Genomic DNA, 19,191 nt, shown 5'->3' on the forward strand with positions numbered 1-19,191 from the left:
AAACTTTGTCCCCACTCTTAAAATCCAATCTCAAGTTTTCAACCAAGCCTTGATAAAGATAAATAGAGCCTAAGCATCGGTGAATTAACCTTTTGATCTATAATGATAAAGAACCTCTCAATTTTTCACGTGGTATTAACCATAGTATATGTAGTTTGCAGTTACTAAAACACCCTCCATTTCAAACATGCATCTTGCTTAGAACCCTATGGAGAGTCCACATGGCCAATGAAAAGCGTTAAAGTAGATGCCACCCCTCGGATTCTCCACGTCGTATTTGGGGACTACTTCAATCATAGCCCACCTAGTATTCAAGTTTCCATGCCTATTTTTTCCCTTAGGCTCCGTTTGATTGCAAGGGGAATTAAAGGAAAAGGAAGGGAAAATTTTCAAACCTAAAAAAAAAACTTTTGTAATCATTACCCCATATGATTGTATAAACTATTTCAATTTCTTACCATATATAGTAAATATACATTTTACATGTAATATTTATTTTACATTTTAAACCAAAGGGAAATGGATGCAAAGTTAAGTGGAATTTAATAACCAAATATGGAATGATTTGGAATTATTTATATTGTCACATAGTGTCACATGGGGTACTGATTATAAAAATTCCTTTTTTAAGTATGAAAATTTCCCTTCTCTTCCCTTTAATTCCTCTTGCAACCAAACGGAGCCTTAGTAACTGCAAACTACATATACTATTAAGGGAAAATTGCTAAAGGAATCTTTACTTGTAGCCATTTAATAACTCGAAAAAAAAATCGGCAGAAAAATTATGGGAAAATTGCTAAAGGAAGCCTATTACACTCTCATGATTGGGTTAACATAATTATTTAGATTAAGCATCATTAAACATCATTTGCTGCAAAACAAATATGTTCAGCTGCTAACTAAACAGTTCACTAAATAGCCCATAAGATTTAAGAACACTATCCATGAGTAATTTCTACCCAAACCTCATTTCTACTAATGACCTTAAGTCAGGCCAACAATCAATAGTAATTTCTACCCAAACCTCATTTCTACTAATGACCTTAAGTCAGGCCAACAATCAATCTGTTTAAGAGAGAGTAAATTAGAGAAGAAAAGTCAGTTCCATTAGTGTTCATGCTCAGCAGAGCAAAAGCCTGAGGCCATCATCTTAAGACTAGAATAACATTTTGCACCAAAAAAAGAAGAGGAAAGGGTGGGGAAAGAACAGAAGAAAAAAAAAAAGGGGGGGGGGGGGGGGAGGAAATAAGAGACTTGAATTAAGATTCTGATTCCATGAATCACATAATGACAAGTACTACCAATGTAATTGTACCTTCTTCTGAATCCCTACAGTCTTTCTGTGAAGGAAAAGTCGACATCAGAAATCATACATGATCTAAAGAATTAATCAAGTAATGAAGACGAAATGCCCCCTATTTACAATGTTACAGCCCAAGTCAAGACCCTCAGCTAATGACTTGAAGAAGCAAAACCTGCATACAAATCCTACAGCAGACCCTCAGCAGAAGACAGTATAAGCCTAAAGCAAAATCGAAGACAAAATAGAGTCTATCTACCCGCTCAACATCATATTTTAACGTATATCATCAGAGCATGATCATAGCTCTTCTCTCACCTCCCCAACCCATGCTCTCTCCATTCATCTAATTGACATTAATGCCCACACCTTCTTTTCCCTTTCCACTTTTTTGTGCTGCGGGACCTTTCAAGTTCTCTGAACTTCTTAAACAGTCTTCTCAACTTGTTAGATGGAGTTGAGAAGCTTCTTTTGTGGGGAAATGAATCAGGCTCTGTCGCATTCTTCTTATCGAAGTCCTGTAGAAATTCGATAAACTGCTAGAAGGTGTGCAGGGCTTCAATGCAGTTCCTGGTTTTGGAGTTTTCAGAAATGTATTCTGCTCAAGTGGAGCAGGCCTCTGTGGAGTTGAGCATGTTCAGGATCTATACGACGAGATCTCCTCTCAAATGCAACAGATCAGATTGAAGACCATGAAACTGAAGAAATAAACTCAGAAATTCAGAGGAACACAAAAGAAGATAAACTCCTTATTAGAGATCAATACAACATGATTCATTCAAAGAATTACGAGAAATCCGGTTAGGCTTCAACTCGGTTGAGAGAGAGAGAAAACAATACCTCTCCTTTTGCTTCTCAGGAAGAAACATGGTTTCAGATCGCACAAAGAAGTGAGGGTTCGAGGATTGTTGAAGGAAAGATTTTTATAAAAGGATCAAAATTACCTACTTACCCTTAGTTTTGAGCCCTTAGAAGACATGCTCATTAAAAGCTAAGTGCACGAACAAGATTAAATGGTTTATTGCCATAAACCATAACTCCTCAATTGTTTGAAAATTTTGAATTGTATTTATGAGAAACAGGGACCAAAAAACATACCAAATGTGTGGAAAAATAAAAATTAGCCAAATAAATAAAAATATAAACAATATGAAATATAACCTAAACAATAATACATTATCCTAAATTGGCTGGGATATTAGTAGAAATTAAAACTAAATTGGCTGGGATATTAGTAGAAATTAAAACTAACTTAAACTGAAACGTCCTAAACTAAACCCCATTTTATGCATACCTTAACCAAGAAGGCCTCCTTGAGGCAATAGCCTAGGTGCTTAGGCTCTAATGATCATAGCCAGTGCCTTGGCTCACCTTAACACCATGACAACTATGATGCAAGTTTGGTACTAGGCACTGGGAGAGCAAACTCAACAAGGCTGAACCTAATCCAGTTAACCAAACCTCAACTATAGACAGCTGGGTAGGAAGATGTAAACAGGATGAATAGAGCAGGGAACAAAAAAAAACCCCACAGATAAGAAAGAAAATAAATAAAAAGAAGTGAACTAAAGACTATAAATAATCCAAGCCATAATGAAAATTACGTACAGTTGTAACTGAACCCAAACGCATGAAAGCCTTATGTAGGAACCCCGAACCAACCCAAAAGCCAATTAGGCCACCCATCCTGTTGGAAGTGAAGCTAATATTTAATATTTAATAAGAGAAAGTTTGCGTCACAAGAGAAAACAATTGATGCCAAAGCAGACAACATTATCAAAATTATATATTTATTGCACGAGAAAATTTGCTATCAAATAAATTACAGAAAGATCAAAAAGAAAAATGTTTACAAACATCTTTCGAGATCTTAATGATAAATTACACCTTCACCACTTACGACTTCACCAATACGGTATGCAGAATTCCTTCTCTCTGCAAGAATTCTCACTGAAGTCTCTGGACTAACAACTAGAACCATCCCAATACCCATATTGAAGGTTCGCCTCATCTCCGCATCTTCTATTCCTCCAGCCTGCACAGGAAGAAATAATAAAATACGCAGAATATATGTAGTCTAGATCAACAAAATGGCATCTCCAGTATATTTTAATCTGTCATAAGCAGCCATCCATGTTTTTGCTCTTTCCTTCTCTTTTATTTTCAGGGAAGAGGGGGGGGGGGGGGGAGAAGGACCTCCTTTTTTTTTTCAAATTATCAAAGGTGAGGTGAACTAATGATTGAAATCAAAAGGTCTCTATTTCTTAATTTTTACCTCTTGGATCCATCTGAACACCGGAGAGACGTCCCAAGAATCTTTGTAAATGGCTGCTGCAAGACCTTTTGGAAAAACTCGAGGTATGTTATCTGTAAAGCCACCACCTGTGATGTGGGCTATTCCCTTCACACTACCCTTGCTGATGATGTCAAGCACCTTTTTACAACAATAAACAAAACGTAAGTGATATCCATTTATGATACCCAAGAAAGAAGAAAAAAAAATGTGAAATGTAGGCAAGGAATGACCTGCTTAACATAGATAACAGTTGGTGCCATCAGAGCTTCACCCAAAGTGATGGATTCACCAGGAAGTTGGTCCTTCAAAGAAAGGCCACTATGGGCAAGAACCCTGTAAATAAAAAAAAAATCTTTCTAAGGATTTTCAATTTTTAAAATAATAATTACTGAATAATAAAAACAAAATAAACTTTCCTAAGATATGATAATGAAATGGAGATAATCAAAAGGTAAATATTTTCTCAACACCATCGGACCTTCTGACAAGAGAAAACCCATTAGAATGGACCCCACTAGATGGAAGTCCAATAAGAACATCTCCCTCCACAATGTTTTTCCCATTGATCACTGAATCCTTCTTTACAATACCGACAGCAAAACCACTGAGATCATATTCTCCATCAGCGTAGAAATCTGGCATTTCAGCTGTCTGCAAAGCAAGGATAAGTTATCTTCGAGGAATGAAGATTGCAAAGCTCGGTCTATTTTTCTAAGGAGTTAATGTTAGAAGCATAGCATCAACCGAAGTATGGTCTGAAACAACAAAGCCAAATCCATCACACATGAACAGGGAAGGAGAAGGTAAACAACAAAACAAAAACATTAACCAACTGGAATGAACAGGGTGAGACGGTAGACAACAAAACAAAAACACTAATCAACTGGGCATTGGGTGGGGGGGGGGGGGGTTCCATTGGTTGCTGAAACAAAAATTGAAACATGCATAATCTACAATTTTTCCATTCTTATCCAAAAAAAATTGGGGGTAGATTACTTCTTTTGGTACTCAAAGCAAAAATTGAACCATGGACAGTCTATAAGTTTTATACAATTCTCAGGGAAACAAAAAATCTACATATTTTCTACCATATCCTTCCTGACCATACAAAAGACTACATATATTAGATAATTTCAATAATTTGATAAAGTCATGTTTCTGACATGCAAAAACCTCTAGTGCGAAGCACCATATGGTCCTTCCACTAGCATATGTGCCACTCATACAAATTATATCATTAACATGTTACATGCTATATTATTTTATACAATATAGGAGTTACTTGTTTCCTTTTCTTTCATTATGTTCAACAACTGAAAAGAAAGGACAAGTTCTGGCCAAGTAAAAAGAATACCTCTCCCCCAAGAAGAGTACAGTTGGACTGTTGACATCCATCAACAATGCCTTTAATAACCTAGGGAAGAAGAAGAAATCAAAGACCAATATTTTGTCAGACTTAAATCAGCACAGATATAAGGAATTCACTATAAGACATACAAACATTGAAACATGTAAGAACAACACTACCTTTTCGGCAAGGTCAACATCAAGGTGGCTTGTGGCAAAATAATCAAGGAAGAATAATGGAATTGCCCCAGAAGTAATGATGTCATTGACACTCATAGCCACCTGGATAGTGGAGAGAAAACACATTAAATTATAAAGCCAGTACTATCATAATGCCTAATGAAAGAGCCCTTTCAGATTATACCAGATCAATCCCAATAGTTTCATGAATTCCAGTCTCAAATGCAAGTTTAAGTTTGGTTCCCACACCATCTGTGCCAGCAACAAGATATGAATCTCCTGTTCAAACATGGTGACAAAATTGAAACAATTAGCAAGCTGAGAGAAGCATAAGTCTCATTAACAACTGGAATCTTTTGATGAGAATAAAACTTTCTTCAGGATATGAATTGGAAGCAGCTTTTTCTTTACATATGACACACATAAAGGGCAGTCAAAACCATCACTAAATTGATCTACTGAACTGTATGAACTTTACATAATGATATTATTAATGTAATTTTTTTTGGTGAATACAAACAAATAACTGTAGTCTATATCTGTTAGAGTTTTAAGAGCTAACTCAAGGTGTCCCATCTACTCTCAGGAAAATAAGAACCTTAGGCAACCACACTTCCTCATGAAGGAAAACTTATTTCTTTCTCTCAAATAAATACTACATTTTATCTTGAACAAGTGGCATATCCCTTTCATAAGAATATAAGCAATCTCAGTGAAGAAGTCGAATTTTCCTCTTTAACATGAAGCTCCAAACAAAACAAACACTATACCACCTATAAGGGGGAGACACTACTAATAAAAAGAATTCACCTTAATTTCCAAAACCATTTATATAAAACAACACTAATAACCAGAGAGAATTGTACCCAATCGCTACAATTAAAAGAGACTCTGAACATAACTAATTTAAATGTTACTCCTAATGCAATTAGAATATAAAATAATAAATACCACAAATACATGATTATAAGACTACCTAATAGACTAAAGCTGAGATCAGCATTCTCCATCAACAAGTACACACACTTGACACACACTGTAAATCTATGCAGAGTCTTGAATTTGCTTCAATTTTATAGCTTTTCTTATTCAAGGAACCAATACATCTTGACTCTTTCTATATCCAATCGAAACCATACCTACAATAGGTTCTTTGTGTTTGATCTAACGAATCACCAACAGACTCACCCTTATGTTTTTCTTAAATAACAAATATTGCCCAATTAAATCTTTAAAACCTTTTTCTCTATTGACCTGAATACGGGTATCAGATGAGTCACATATAGTATCTCTGGGGCCTTGTATGCCATACTAAGGCCTACTTTTCTGTTTGCATTTGGTGTTTCCCCCATTAAACATATCTCTTTATTTGTAAATGAATAAAACAAAACAAAACAAAGCAAAACAAAAGGAAAAGAAGAAGAACAACTACCTTAGAAGTGACAATGGAAAAAAATAACAAAAAGGCTTAAGAGGAATAATACCAAGTGGGAAAAGACCACCAAAGCCTCCAATACCCGGAGCCATCTTAGCAATTCTTCGAACTAGCTCGGACCCGGCATCAATATCAACACCCGCATCTTTATACGTTAGACCTCCCACACCACTATTTTTTGAATATGAGATTAAGGATCTCCTCTTCATAGTGTTTCCAGTTCCTACTTCTTCAGTAGCCATGTGCTGTAGGCAAAGTTGCTTAGAGAGGGGCCTAATACTGGGTTTGTAGATTGAGGGCTTTGAGAAGTAGAATTTCTGATCAGGAGCTCTATTTAAAACCGCAACAAAATGTACAAGCTCTGCATTTGGTCCATAGCTCATACTCATTGTGATGAGTGAAAAGCACACAAGACAGCTCCGCCTAGTTTCCTGGAAAAGGTAAAAAGGGTATAGTAGTCAAAAGAAGCCTTTTTCCAATGAAGTGAACTGCATGGAACATTGGACCGTTAAGTTTGTTCGAAAGAAATTGAAAATTTGATAGAAGGTTCTAGAAATTTTTGGAAAGTCAACAATGTAGATTATTGATAAGAAGGGCAGCTTATGAATTTATGTAGTTATATTAATATACCAATCTTGATGCACTATCACTAATTTACTTATTATAGAGAATACAGACAAACCACACAAAAATTGACTACTCATGCATAAAATTAATACTACGTCATAGATGCAGAATAAATACACATTGGAGTACTTCTTGAATGGATCACCAAAGGAAACCTCACTGTGTGGCCCTAATATCCACCACATTGTAAATTGGAAGGGCACAAATTTTATCGACAGGTAAGGCCTAATGTTAAGATTCAGCTAAAGAATAGTTTTCCAAAGTGCAGAATGGACCTTTGAAAATTCATCAAAAGTCAATTCTGGAAAAAAAAAATTTGTTTGAAAACTGAAAACAAATGGATCAGTGAAAATACAAGAGAAAATGCACAATTTGAGTGTACTTCATATGTATAGGGTTACAGGCCACCTAGTGTGCCATGCGGTAGAGTGATTTGGTGATTCCAACTGTAGGATAGATAGAGTATCCACCTTCAACACAAGGACTGCATGTTCATAAAAATCCATAATGTATCCATCTCATCAATCAGATCAGGTACTTCAGACAATTTTTTTGAAGATATAACCATAAGAAAACCATGCATCACCACGTAATACTTACAATGTAGTTACAAATCATTGATAGATGGAAAAGTGAGATAAGTAGGATACTTGAAGTTCTAACCCACAGAAATAACAAGAATTGATGTAAATGTCAGAAGCCAAAATAAGAGATAGGAATATCAATTTCTCAATATTAAAATGGAATTAAAAAATGATGGGAGAATCACAACCCACCAAATCTGAAATTTTGGTTTTGCATTTAAACGTCAAAGACTGTATAAGGATTTTGCCGTAATATGATTGATAAGTTATATAAAGTCAAAGGTTCAAGTCCAGCATATCCACAGAGAGGAAGATTATTCTACTTGGAAGTTGGGAAACAGACGCCATGGATAAGCTAGATTGTGGAATTAACAATTAATAAAATTTATTAAAATGATCTTAAAGAGAAATTAAGCACAAATCTGGAAAAAGCCAACACTCCTTGCATAAGTATTAAGTAATACATTAAACTATTTATTACATCTTAATAAGTATAGTTGGAATGGAAACACTACATACCATGTAACAATACATTGCCTAGTTAAAAAAACTTGCTAGACTACAAGTAATGTCCTGGGAGTTATGTACAAATAAATTATAAAATAAACTCTGCTTGTAGGTTTATGGAAATGAAAGTGACTAGAGTAAGAACCACAGTAACATAAACACATACTAACACACTAACACATACTCAGTTACATTGAACACTGATACACAGTAACATTGAAACAGTCACACAGTAACATTCTAAGTTTGTAACACATACTCAGAAATCAGAATAATGGCATCACACTATCACACTATCACAGTACTGAACACTTGAACAGAGAAGAAACAGAAGACGGGAGAGAGACCAGAGAGGAAGGAAGTAAAAAAAAAAAAAAAAAAAAAAAGAAACCGAAGAGGAGGAGAAGAAGAAGGATGGGGAAAAGGACCATTGTAGAAGAAGAAGAACCACTAAAGTATAAGAAAAGAGAAGAAGAACCGAAAGGAGAAGAGACTAAAAACGAGAAAAAAAAAAACTTACAGGAATGGGTGCTGCCGGAAGTGTGATGCGCCGCTGGAAGATGAAACGGTGTAAAGGGTATGTAGCCGTTAGGTTTATTTTAGAGAAGAATAGATAAAATGAGAAGAAAAATAAAACTACCGGATTAAGAGAGGGAATAAGACGCCGGAAGACCAACCGCTGTAATTGTAGAAAGGGTATGCCGTTAGGTTTAGATAGGAAGATATATATGTCGAATTAAAAATAATAATAAAAACTCACCGGAATAAGAGAGATGTGTCACCGGGAGACACTGAAGAGGAGGTGCGACGCTGTAGGTCTTCCTCTCCTGTTTTTGTTTTATTCTTATGATTTCTGAGAGTCAAGTGCGATTAGGCTTTGGTTTTACTTTTCCGTTGTTTTTCCTTTTTGGCAAAAAGATTTCTATTTGATGGTGTTTCCAACGTTTCCTACTTCTTCTCATAGGGTACCATAGATGACGCCTCTGTCCCTGAATAAGGTCAAAGTCGCAAAGATTTTCAGGTGTATTCATCCATTGACCCATATGCTTGTATAGAGATCTCTTGCCTCTTTTCTTTTAAGACAAAAAGATTCCATATTTCTCATGACTCATGACAGGATATATCATATATATATTTAACAAATCCTAGTTAACTATATAGAACCATTTGATTGATTAAAAAACTATTTACTAAACAAACTTTAAGACAAAAAGCGACTGCCCATCAGGTAAAGGCAGCGTCCTAACGCATCCTAGGGCTAAGGATAAAGGATGTCAATCAGTATATGGTTTTGGTTTGGTATGCTGCACAGCCCCATATCGATATTTTATCAAATACCGATTTGATATAAGTATCTTATATCGATACTATATCGAATAAGTTTGGTATTATTCAACACAAATTAAAGCAGGTATTATGATACGATATCGATTTAGTATAGTATATTTTTAGTATTATGGTTCTGTTTTTTTGGGTAAATATATTATGGTTCATATCCATATTGTATCAAATACCCACTTGATATATACATCTCATATCGTTTTTTTTTTTTTTTGGTAGTTATATTTCATATGGTTACTTTACCGAATTTATTCGATAGGGTTTGGTATCAATAATATCTAGGGCTAGGTGACCCCTAGCCCCTAGGGCTCCAAAGCATCCCCTTTACTGCTTAAAAAGAAAAAGTGATCATAAACCTAACCGTGTAGAGTAACATAATTAAGCGGAGTAACGTGTACGTGTAGGGCCCATATATATGCTCGGACCCCTAGGCAGCACTTTCTGTTTTTTTGGGCAAGACTAGACGCCACTTTGTTTTTTGGTAAAAAATAATCAAACATACATGCTACTCAGCACAGATCTTCTACGGTGTGTTGCCCTGTCCTGCCTGTGCTGCGCAGACACAGGGCCGTATATAATGACCACCTTACTCCACTCAGGCAAGGCGCTCAAGCAAGGGTAAAGTGGTCAATTCACTTTGCCTTGTGTCTGCACAACACGATGGGCAGCCTGCGCTATAGAAGATTTCGATCCCATGTTGCTCTTTTAAAACTAAAGCATATATTAATATAAATCAAAGTACATACATTTATATACTTAAAAAAACCTCAAGGTTCTCTCTAAACAGTAAGGGTGTTAAACTGTTTGATTTCGATTAAACGATCTCAATTTTGATACCAAAATCAAACCATTTATTAAAATGTTTCATGGTTTTGGTTTAAAAGGTTCCATTCGGTTTTAATTTTGACATCGTTACAGTAGAGTACAGAAAGCTACAATAAGGAAGCATCCAATTCTAGTGACAACACCAGAATCACCCATTGTAACTCTAAATGTCAAATAGAATTCAAAAGATGAGCAGCTGATCAACATGTAATCTTTCATTGTTATAATACGTTGGCAAGTAGCACCAATTTTGTTGTTCACATTGAATTATCATTCTCTTTGGATCTTCAGATGCCTCCATGCATACTCTCATTAGCCACCGCACAGGGGTCATGCCCACACACAGTGAGGGGCAAAATGATTGCCTTACCCCCATGAATGATAGAAATTCCACCGCCCAATGTGCCAGCATGGGCACTCTCATTGGTTGGCCCACATGACGTGACCCCATATATTATATATAATACAGGGTCAGGCTGGCCCTACCTAGGCCGATGCCTCAATCCCAAGGGAAACACTAAATCCAACCTAGCCCTGTATTAAACATAGGCCTGGCCCCGGCATTGTTCGAGCTTAGGGTGGGTTAGGGCCGGCTCAGGTTGGCCGGGTTTTTTCAACACCCCTATCTTGTTATATGCGTGTATCATTCTACGTACGCCTTCTGTGGATCATCCAATTCTCATTTACGATGGCTGTCATGAATCCATTACCAACACTATTGGCTAAGCTATGGTGATGTTTCTTTAATCTAAAATTTGCTTGGTTTCGATTAGTCATAGATTTGCAGGGAATGTGCTGGTATGGAAGGCCAGATCCACCTTCCAGGGTCTGCAATACACAATGGCGAAAGGGTTCAAAAGATTAGATAGACTACAATGAAGAAGTTAAGATATGGGATCTAATCACAGAGGCTATAAAGCACCAGATAAAATAATTCTGTGACTAAGAAAGCAGAATTATTTTCATAAATTCTCACATCAATGAAAATAAGTGATAAATTATCAAATACTTAATAGCTATAAATCAGAATTAATATAGCTAGAAAATCTTATATATATGTGGGATCTAATTGTAGCTGGGAGATCTTAATCCTCAAGAGATCGAAGGCAAGTAGTATGACTTTTGACCATCAAAAGAAGAAGATAAACATCAAGACCTATAATCTCAACAAACACACACCAAGATAAAAAACTAAATTAAAATAAAATAAAATAAAATAAGAAAACCATCACAGTGCTAATGATTTCTCCTTCTCTCCTTCCTTCCTCCTCGTCCTGCTCCTCCTCATCCCAAAACCTACAACACAATAAAATTATGTGAGTTGTAAATCAATCAAGAAAAATGATGGTAAAGAGTATATTTTGAAAGCACAAATACGTGTGAAAAATCATTGGGTGTCACCCCAATGACTTTCCACATTCACGAGTTATTGTTGTTATTATTATTAAAAACAAGGGTGCAAAGATGTCTTTTCATATGAGAAGGAGAGAGATAGACTCATGGGAGTGCTAGCATAAGCCACACTCCCGGCTAGAAAACTTTTTTCCTTAATTTTATTTCATATTGTATTTTATCACATTTTGGGTAGATTTAGGTTTTAGAATTAAAGTAACCAAACAGTTATTCTAACAGATTCAAGTTTCAGAATTAAGGTAACCAAACAGTTATTCTTCTGGTAGATTCAGGTTTCAGAATCAAGAATATTCAGAATTTCAAATCCACAGATACTCTCATCTATGGATGTTACATCTGATTCAATGCTGGCATCCAAAAATTTACGCAACCAAACGCAATGTAATCTCTTCAAACATACATACCACCAAGGAAAAAAAAAATCACAGTGTTGTGAGCTCCATCCGCTTTGATTCCTTCTCTCCCCTCCTCCTCCTCATCCCAAAATCTGCACACAATAAATTTATGTGAGCTATAAATCAATCAACAATAATAATGGTAAAGAGTACATTTTGAAAGAAATGCTTGAAGACTTGGTGATTGATATATATGAGCCACTGATCCCACAAGACCCAATTAATCACAATTCTAGATGGAATTATGCTTAAGGGCCCTTTTGATCGAGGATCCTTGTCAAATTATCCTCTTCCCATACACCACCACCACCCAGTGGGTTCAACAACAGTGCTTGTATGGCCATTCTTGATATGATGGTCGCTACCAGCATTAAGGAATTCTTCTTCTTAATAATCCAATCCTGTTTATATTTGTGATACTATTGGTGACCAATGTTCAAAGGCTTGAGAACAATGTATTACCAGTCATAGTACTCGGCTCCTCGGTAACCTCATTACTATTAGTTTCTCCCTCGTTATCCCTCATAAAAATCAATTCATGTTTTGCACGAATAAACTCTTTCAAAATCTCATATCTCCCCATAATATATAATTGCAATTTGTAGAGGAGTTCTCCCACGCTCGTCTTTGAAAGCACAAATAAATACTTGGGTTAGTTGCAAACAACATCGATCTTCACCATCTCCACGTTGAATCCAGCTGAAGCCACATGAAGAGGCGTTGAGCCTTTGCAGTCGATCTCACATGTAAGTATTGGCTTACGTTTCAGAAGCTCCGAGGCAAATTCCAAGTGACCCATAATTGCTGCTACATGGAGGGGTGTTTCATTGTATTCATTGGTCATACCTCGATCCAGAAGAAATTGATCTTCCTCGATGAGTGCAGTCAGTTTTACCACGTTCCCACTCCATGAAGCATCGAATAACCTTTTCATCACCACTCCTCCTGCCATTGCTTCCCTCAAACACTTACAGGAATGGGTGCTGCCGGAAGTGTAATGTGCCGCCGGAAGTGTGATGTGCCGCCGGAAGATCGGTTTAGAGAAGATCGGAAGAGATATAAATACAGAAAGGGGAGATGGAAATTTATATAGGGTTTAGAAAAGCAAACAGGAGAAGCGAAAGAGAAGATGAATCGAGTTACGAGGTCGCATACCTGAGAGTGCTTCTGCTCTTGCTCTGAATACCACCACGGTCAGTACACTCTCCGTTTTCCTCTGTATCAGACCCACTATTGTATTGAACAGTTGGGAATGACAAGAATGTGTAGCAGCCCATTAAATATTGGAGTGATAAGGATTTCTCGCGAAAAAATACTCAAAATAAGGAAAGAAACGTGGAAGACAGAGAGAGAGTGAGAGAATATTGGAGTGAGATATGCCTTAATTGTTCCATGTTTTATTTACAGTAAACCTTTATTACCATAATCTTTAATCTGCACAATCATTATTCAAAAATCATATTCAAAATCTTATTAAACTAAATTGAGTATTTTATTAATCGGTTACCCCCTTAATTAAATAAGGTAGATATTATCAATCTCTCTCTTGTTTGCTGAATCCACAAAATCTCACAACCTTTTTTTTTCTTCAAAAAATCCTCTTTATTCTCAACCATATGTTCCCTTCCTCTGTTTGCTGGTCTGTGTTGGAAATTGCAGAACTAAAAGCAGCAAGTCGTTCTAAAAAAATACAATTGGGTTTATATTAATCTGATCATTGATTCCAGTTGGGTTTGAGGTCAAACCAATGGGGTTTCCACAAATTTGTGATTTTCTATAAATAAAAAAAAACGTGATATTAATCTGTTTTTTCGGCTGTACAGAGGGAGTGGAGAAGAAAGAACCAAGAACGGGCGAATGCAGTAGAGAATCCATTTTTCTCTTCCTCTATTGGATTACTAACTCTATTACAAGCTTCTCAAGCTACCAACTGTGTTCCATCGCCATTTATTTCTTTTTGTAAGGATTCCTCTCATATCTGATGAAATACTTTCATGTGAGCTACTGAATGATCCAGTTGTTTTATGCAATCTTTTACTAAGAAAAGGAAGATGGGATAAGTAGCGAGAGAACACAGGGAAGAAGAAGAAGAAAAGGAAGATGGGAGAAGCAGCGAGAGAACACCGGGAAGGAGAAGAAAAGGAAGATTGGAAGTTATCGAACAAGGAAAGAAAATGGGGGTTGAAGGATACTGCAACTCATCTTCCCAATTCAGGTTTTTTTTTTTTTATATTAAGTTTTTTATATTTTTTAAACTAAGGTCATTTTTGTCATTCCATATCCAGGGCAGAATGGTCTAATCATGTATAAAAAATATCAGACGTTAGAACATAACGTCTCTGCCTAACGGGATTACGGGAGGGACTATGGTGGTACTTAGTTTGGAAAGCAAGGGTGCACGTAAAATTAGTGAAAATTCAAGGGGGTAACTGTAAGTTTGACCATTTTCAGGGGGACATTTGGAAATAACCTAAAATAAAAAATAAAAAAAAACCTCACCGGAATAAGAGAAATGTCACCGGAAGATGTCGCCTGAGGCACTGACTAGGAGGTGCTCCGCGGTAGGTCTTCTTCTCCTTCAGATGTGTGAATAAGGTGCGAGATTTATTCTGTCAAGTTTTTAATTAGTTGTTAACTTCTATATAGTATTTAACCGAACCATCAGATTTTATTTTTGTCATTAGTTTCTATTTCAGTTACAAGGCATTAATTGGATTTCCAATATCCAAAAGGGGGTGCTACTACTATTTCTGTTCATGTTCCGGTATGGAATTTACATACCGGTATAGAAAGAAATATAATGTAGATTCGAATCTGTAAAGGATTCTAGAAACTACAACAATAACCAGGATCTGTATAAGATCGATTGAATCCAAAAATGGGCAGAATAATGAGAAAAAATAATAAGAGAAACTCAAAAGCTCCCAATCCAAACCAGAGTCATTTAATAGGAAACTTGGGTCTGATTTGGTATGATTTCTCTTTCAATATAGATTGATTTCATGAAAATAGTCAACAAATAGATTTTTGGTTAAAAATTGAAATTGTTTTGATTGCATTAATCTGAAATATTTCAAGAATAAGAAATCTACTTGGTACTTCAATTTATCAGAATATTTCTTTAGGTGAGGGTGGTGGTGAGGTGGGGTGTGGGGATGGTAGTGGTGTTCTAATTTTTGCATGAAATTACTATTTTACCCATCATATTAACCATGTGCTCATAAAAGAACAAGATAAAAATCAAATGGAATAGAAATTCTGAAACCTATCTCAGAATTTCTATTTTACTGAAATAATGTGTAACAATTAAACCAATCAATTTCCAAAATAGAAATCACCTCATAAAATTGAAATTCTTAGAAATCATACCAAATCGGACCCAAGGGTCGAGCACAAGGGTACTACTACAGTATCAATCCATTGGGAAATCTTGAAAATCAGATATAGAATTAACTTACTAGATATTAACAATCAGATCTAAGAAAACAGTTCAGAGATGATTCAAGTTTTTTTTTTTTTTTTTTTGGATAGGTAGAGATGATTCAAGTTGAATTCTAATTAATATCAAACATGATCTCAGAAATAATAGTGAGCAAGAACAATTGAAATTGTGAAATAGATCTGAAGTGTAGAATAGAAGAAAGAGAAGATGAAAACAAAAGCATTCTCTTCTCCTATTGAAAAACCTTCCATCAATACGAACCTGACGCACGTACAGTCTAACACTTCAAAACAGAGACAACTATAGGATAGAGAAAAGTAACTGAGACAACCAAAGCAATTACAGAGAAGCAGAAAAGAAAGAAAAATCAAAACCTTTCCGCAAGAGCTAGGTTTTACCGTATAGCTTTCCATGCTTACCGTTGCCATTCGAGGAATGTAAGCGTGTAAATGGCATATTTGAAAAACATTAAACCAGGCCACGTATCGAACTTCGAACCAAATTGAGCTAATATCCGTCCTCAGATCCAAAAACAGAAAATTTCTAGGGTTTTTGGGCGTGAATCGACGGTGTAGGATCAGTGGAAATCAAGATTAGTCACAGGCGATTCCAATCCAAATAGGCCAATTTACCCATCCAATTCCTGATTCTTAAAACCATGAGCAGCAGATGGATTGAATGGTTGAGATTAAAAAAAGAGGAGATTTGGTGGCTCAGATTTTTTTTCATATTTTTTTAGGGAAGGGAATTGCTGCCATGCTGCGTAGCTTACACCAGTGTAGGGGCCAATGAGAGTACAGGTGCAAGCATCTAACAATGGTGAGATTTTTCATTTCATAGGGGTGAGGCGGTCATTTTGCCTTTCCAATGTCTGAGGCATCACACAGCCTTCTTTTCCCATTTTTTTAGTAGTAGAAGTGTTTCTAGTGGGAAGCGTGGCCCCTATGCAGGTTGGGGCCAATGGGAGCGGCACAAAAGCATCAACAAGGACGTCAATTTGCATTTCATGTGGGTGGGGTGATCATTTTACCCTCCACCTTCCCATCCCATGTGTTTGAATGCAAGCGCCATGCTACCCCACAAAAACCATTTTCCCTCTTTAATTTTAGCCATCAAATCGACCAGATGGTTTGCAATTTTCATAAGGACCAAGCCAAAATTAATCCAAATTGTTCAGTCTGAAAAACAACTGCTTACTTACTTAGTTGATGCCACAAAGCCACAATGAAATGCTTAAAGTCACCACACAAAAAAAGCATTTCAAAACTAAACATCGTTTATAGGAGATCCCACAAATCCACAATGAAGGGATTGCACCTCTATTAAGTATAAAACCATGCATAGTCCCACATCACATGCTTAGAGGTAAACACTCAATTCTTCACTAGTAGGGAAAAGAAAAATGTAAGGAAGGGCATACTTATTGCCTTCAATGAAAAACTTGTAAGAACGGAACTGATCAAATGGATGGATGATTCAAGAACACAAATCTTCACACTGTTTAATGACCTCCACCACCACCGGCTCCGACTCCGACTCCAACTCCAACACCAACCCCAATTCCTATTCCAATCCCTCCACCGATCCCGTGACCACCGCCGCCGCCTTGTCCAATGCCTCCACCAGCTCCACCACCTGCACCTACACCTCCACCTGCACCAAAGCCCCCACCTTTACCTGAGCCTCCACCACCACCAGCACCTCCACCTCCACCACCTCCTCCACCAACCCCACCTCCAGCACCACTGCCTATGCCACCACCAGCTCCAAAACCTCCACCATGACCTGACCCACCATCCGCTCCACCACCACCGCCGCCACCAAAACCTCCACCTCCACCTACTCCTCCTCCCGTGCCAACTCCACCACCAGCACCCCCTCCAGCTCCAAAGCCTCCACCATGACCTGACCCTCCACCGGTACCACCACCTCCACCACCACCAAAGCCTCCTCCACCTCCAGCACCACCACCAGTACCAGCCCCACCTCCTACACCACCTCCAGCACCAAAGCCCCCACCATGCCCTGACCCACCACCGGCACCACCACCTCCACCACCACCACCAAAGCCTCCTCCACCTCCAGCACCACCACCATTACCAGCCCCACCTCCTACACCACCTCCAGCACCACCACCAGTACCAGCCCCACCTCCTACACCACCTCCAGCACCAAAGCCCCCACCATGCCCTGACCCACCACGGCACCACCACCTCCCCACCACCACCACCAAGCCTCCTCCACCTCCAGCACCACCACCATTACCAGCCCACCTCCTACCCACCTCCAGCACCACCACCAGTACCAGCCCACCTCCTCACCACCTCCAGCACCAAAGCCCCACCATGCCCTGACCCACCACCGGCACCACCACCACCACCAAAGCCACCTCCACCTCCAACACCACCACCAGCACCAGCACCCCCACCTACACCACCTCCGGCTCCAAAGCCTCCACCATGCCCGGACCCACCACCGGCACCAACACCTCCACCAAAGCCACCCCCTCCTCCAGCACCAATGCCTCCACGTTCACGACCAAAGCGGCTTCCACAGCCCCGGCGGCCCCCGAAGCCACAAACATCACCAAATCTATTATCGTCAAGCTTTTCTCCAAGTGCAGTCGCACTCAAATGCAAGACAATGCTCGAGAAAAGAAGCCCAACCGCCAAGCATTTTCTGGAGAAACCCATGACTCAGCTCTAACAAAGATCTCAGCTGATCAGTTGCTTGGCCTTCTAATCGCTCACACCTTCTTATATATAATAAGATTTCCCAACTTCCCCCATTCAACACTTTCTCACTGTAGTGTAGAAGGCGTGAAGCATTTATGTGGGTAATCTCCATTGACGCGTTTGAAGCGTTGGGGTAATGGCGGGAAGCATTAAAAAAACGAAAAAATAAAAGAGAGTCAAATATATGACTTTGGATAAGTCTACAAGACTACAACTACAACTACAAGTAGTGGTGAACACTGCCTGGCACCGACTACCGACGCTCCGTCAGAATTCTCTTTCTTTCCTTAATATCTCAGTATTCCTTCATTCATTCTCTTAGTTTTTAGTTTTTACTGAATAAGTAGGGCTGGTAATGGAATGGGGCCTCAGCCTCACTAATTAAAGAAGGAAGATCATTCCTCTTGACTGCTACCCTCAAATAGATCAGAATATCAGATGATCACAATTCACGAAGCCGTCCTTATTTTGTTATCTTTTTTCTTTTTTTTTAAATAATCCATTTTGATGATCGAGGAGTATATATATATAGCCAATTAGATGGTAGCAAATAACTAGCAATGAATGCATACAAGTTGGCATAGATCGATATATGTTCATGATGCCAACGCCCAACTACTATTGAACTGTTTGACCCATCTTTGCCTTTAGATTTTTTTTATTATTTTTTTTTGGAACTTATTTTTTCCCTGCTGGGAATTCCACCGCCACCCATGCATATATTGATTTGATCCAGACCAATCACCAATTTATGGTATGTTATA

General features: G+C 37.9%; 2 protein-coding genes across 3 annotated transcripts; both read right to left on the minus strand.

Moving 5' to 3' along the window:
- Positions 1-673: 673 nt before the first annotated feature.
- LOC122652386 (phosphoribosylformylglycinamidine cyclo-ligase, chloroplastic-like) lies at positions 674-7,841 on the minus strand. 2 transcript variants are annotated; one of them, XM_043846108.1, is made up of 10 exons: positions 7,786-7,841; positions 6,608-6,989; positions 5,308-5,402; positions 5,124-5,225; positions 4,951-5,010; positions 4,075-4,247; positions 3,827-3,929; positions 3,576-3,734; positions 3,165-3,335; positions 674-689 (listed from the first exon to the last, which is right to left on the minus strand). In XM_043846108.1, exons 1-9 carry the CDS (start codon positions 7,801-7,803, stop codon positions 3,171-3,173), a joined length of 1,257 nt encoding a protein of 418 aa, XP_043702043.1. In that variant the 5' UTR covers positions 7,804-7,841; the 3' UTR covers positions 674-689; positions 3,165-3,170. The 2 variants fall into 2 exon arrangements, with proteins under 2 accessions (XP_043702043.1, XP_043702042.1); XM_043846107.1 differs by lacking the exon at positions 674-689 and having other exon boundaries at positions 3,053-3,335.
- Positions 7,842-17,193: 9,352 nt separating this feature from the next.
- Positions 17,194-18,449, minus strand: LOC122651195 (glycine-rich cell wall structural protein 1-like). The gene is made up of 2 exons (XM_043844507.1): positions 18,223-18,449; positions 17,194-17,771 (listed from the first exon to the last, which is right to left on the minus strand). Exons 1-2 carry the CDS (start codon positions 18,383-18,385, stop codon positions 17,194-17,196), a joined length of 741 nt encoding a protein of 246 aa, XP_043700442.1. The 5' UTR covers positions 18,386-18,449.
- Between the last annotated feature and the right edge of the window lie 742 nt (positions 18,450-19,191).

The sequence above is a fragment of the Telopea speciosissima genome, chromosome 2 (assembly GCF_018873765.1).
Source record: "Telopea speciosissima isolate NSW1024214 ecotype Mountain lineage chromosome 2, Tspe_v1, whole genome shotgun sequence".
NCBI classification, from domain to species: Eukaryota; Viridiplantae; Streptophyta; class Magnoliopsida; order Proteales; family Proteaceae; genus Telopea; species Telopea speciosissima.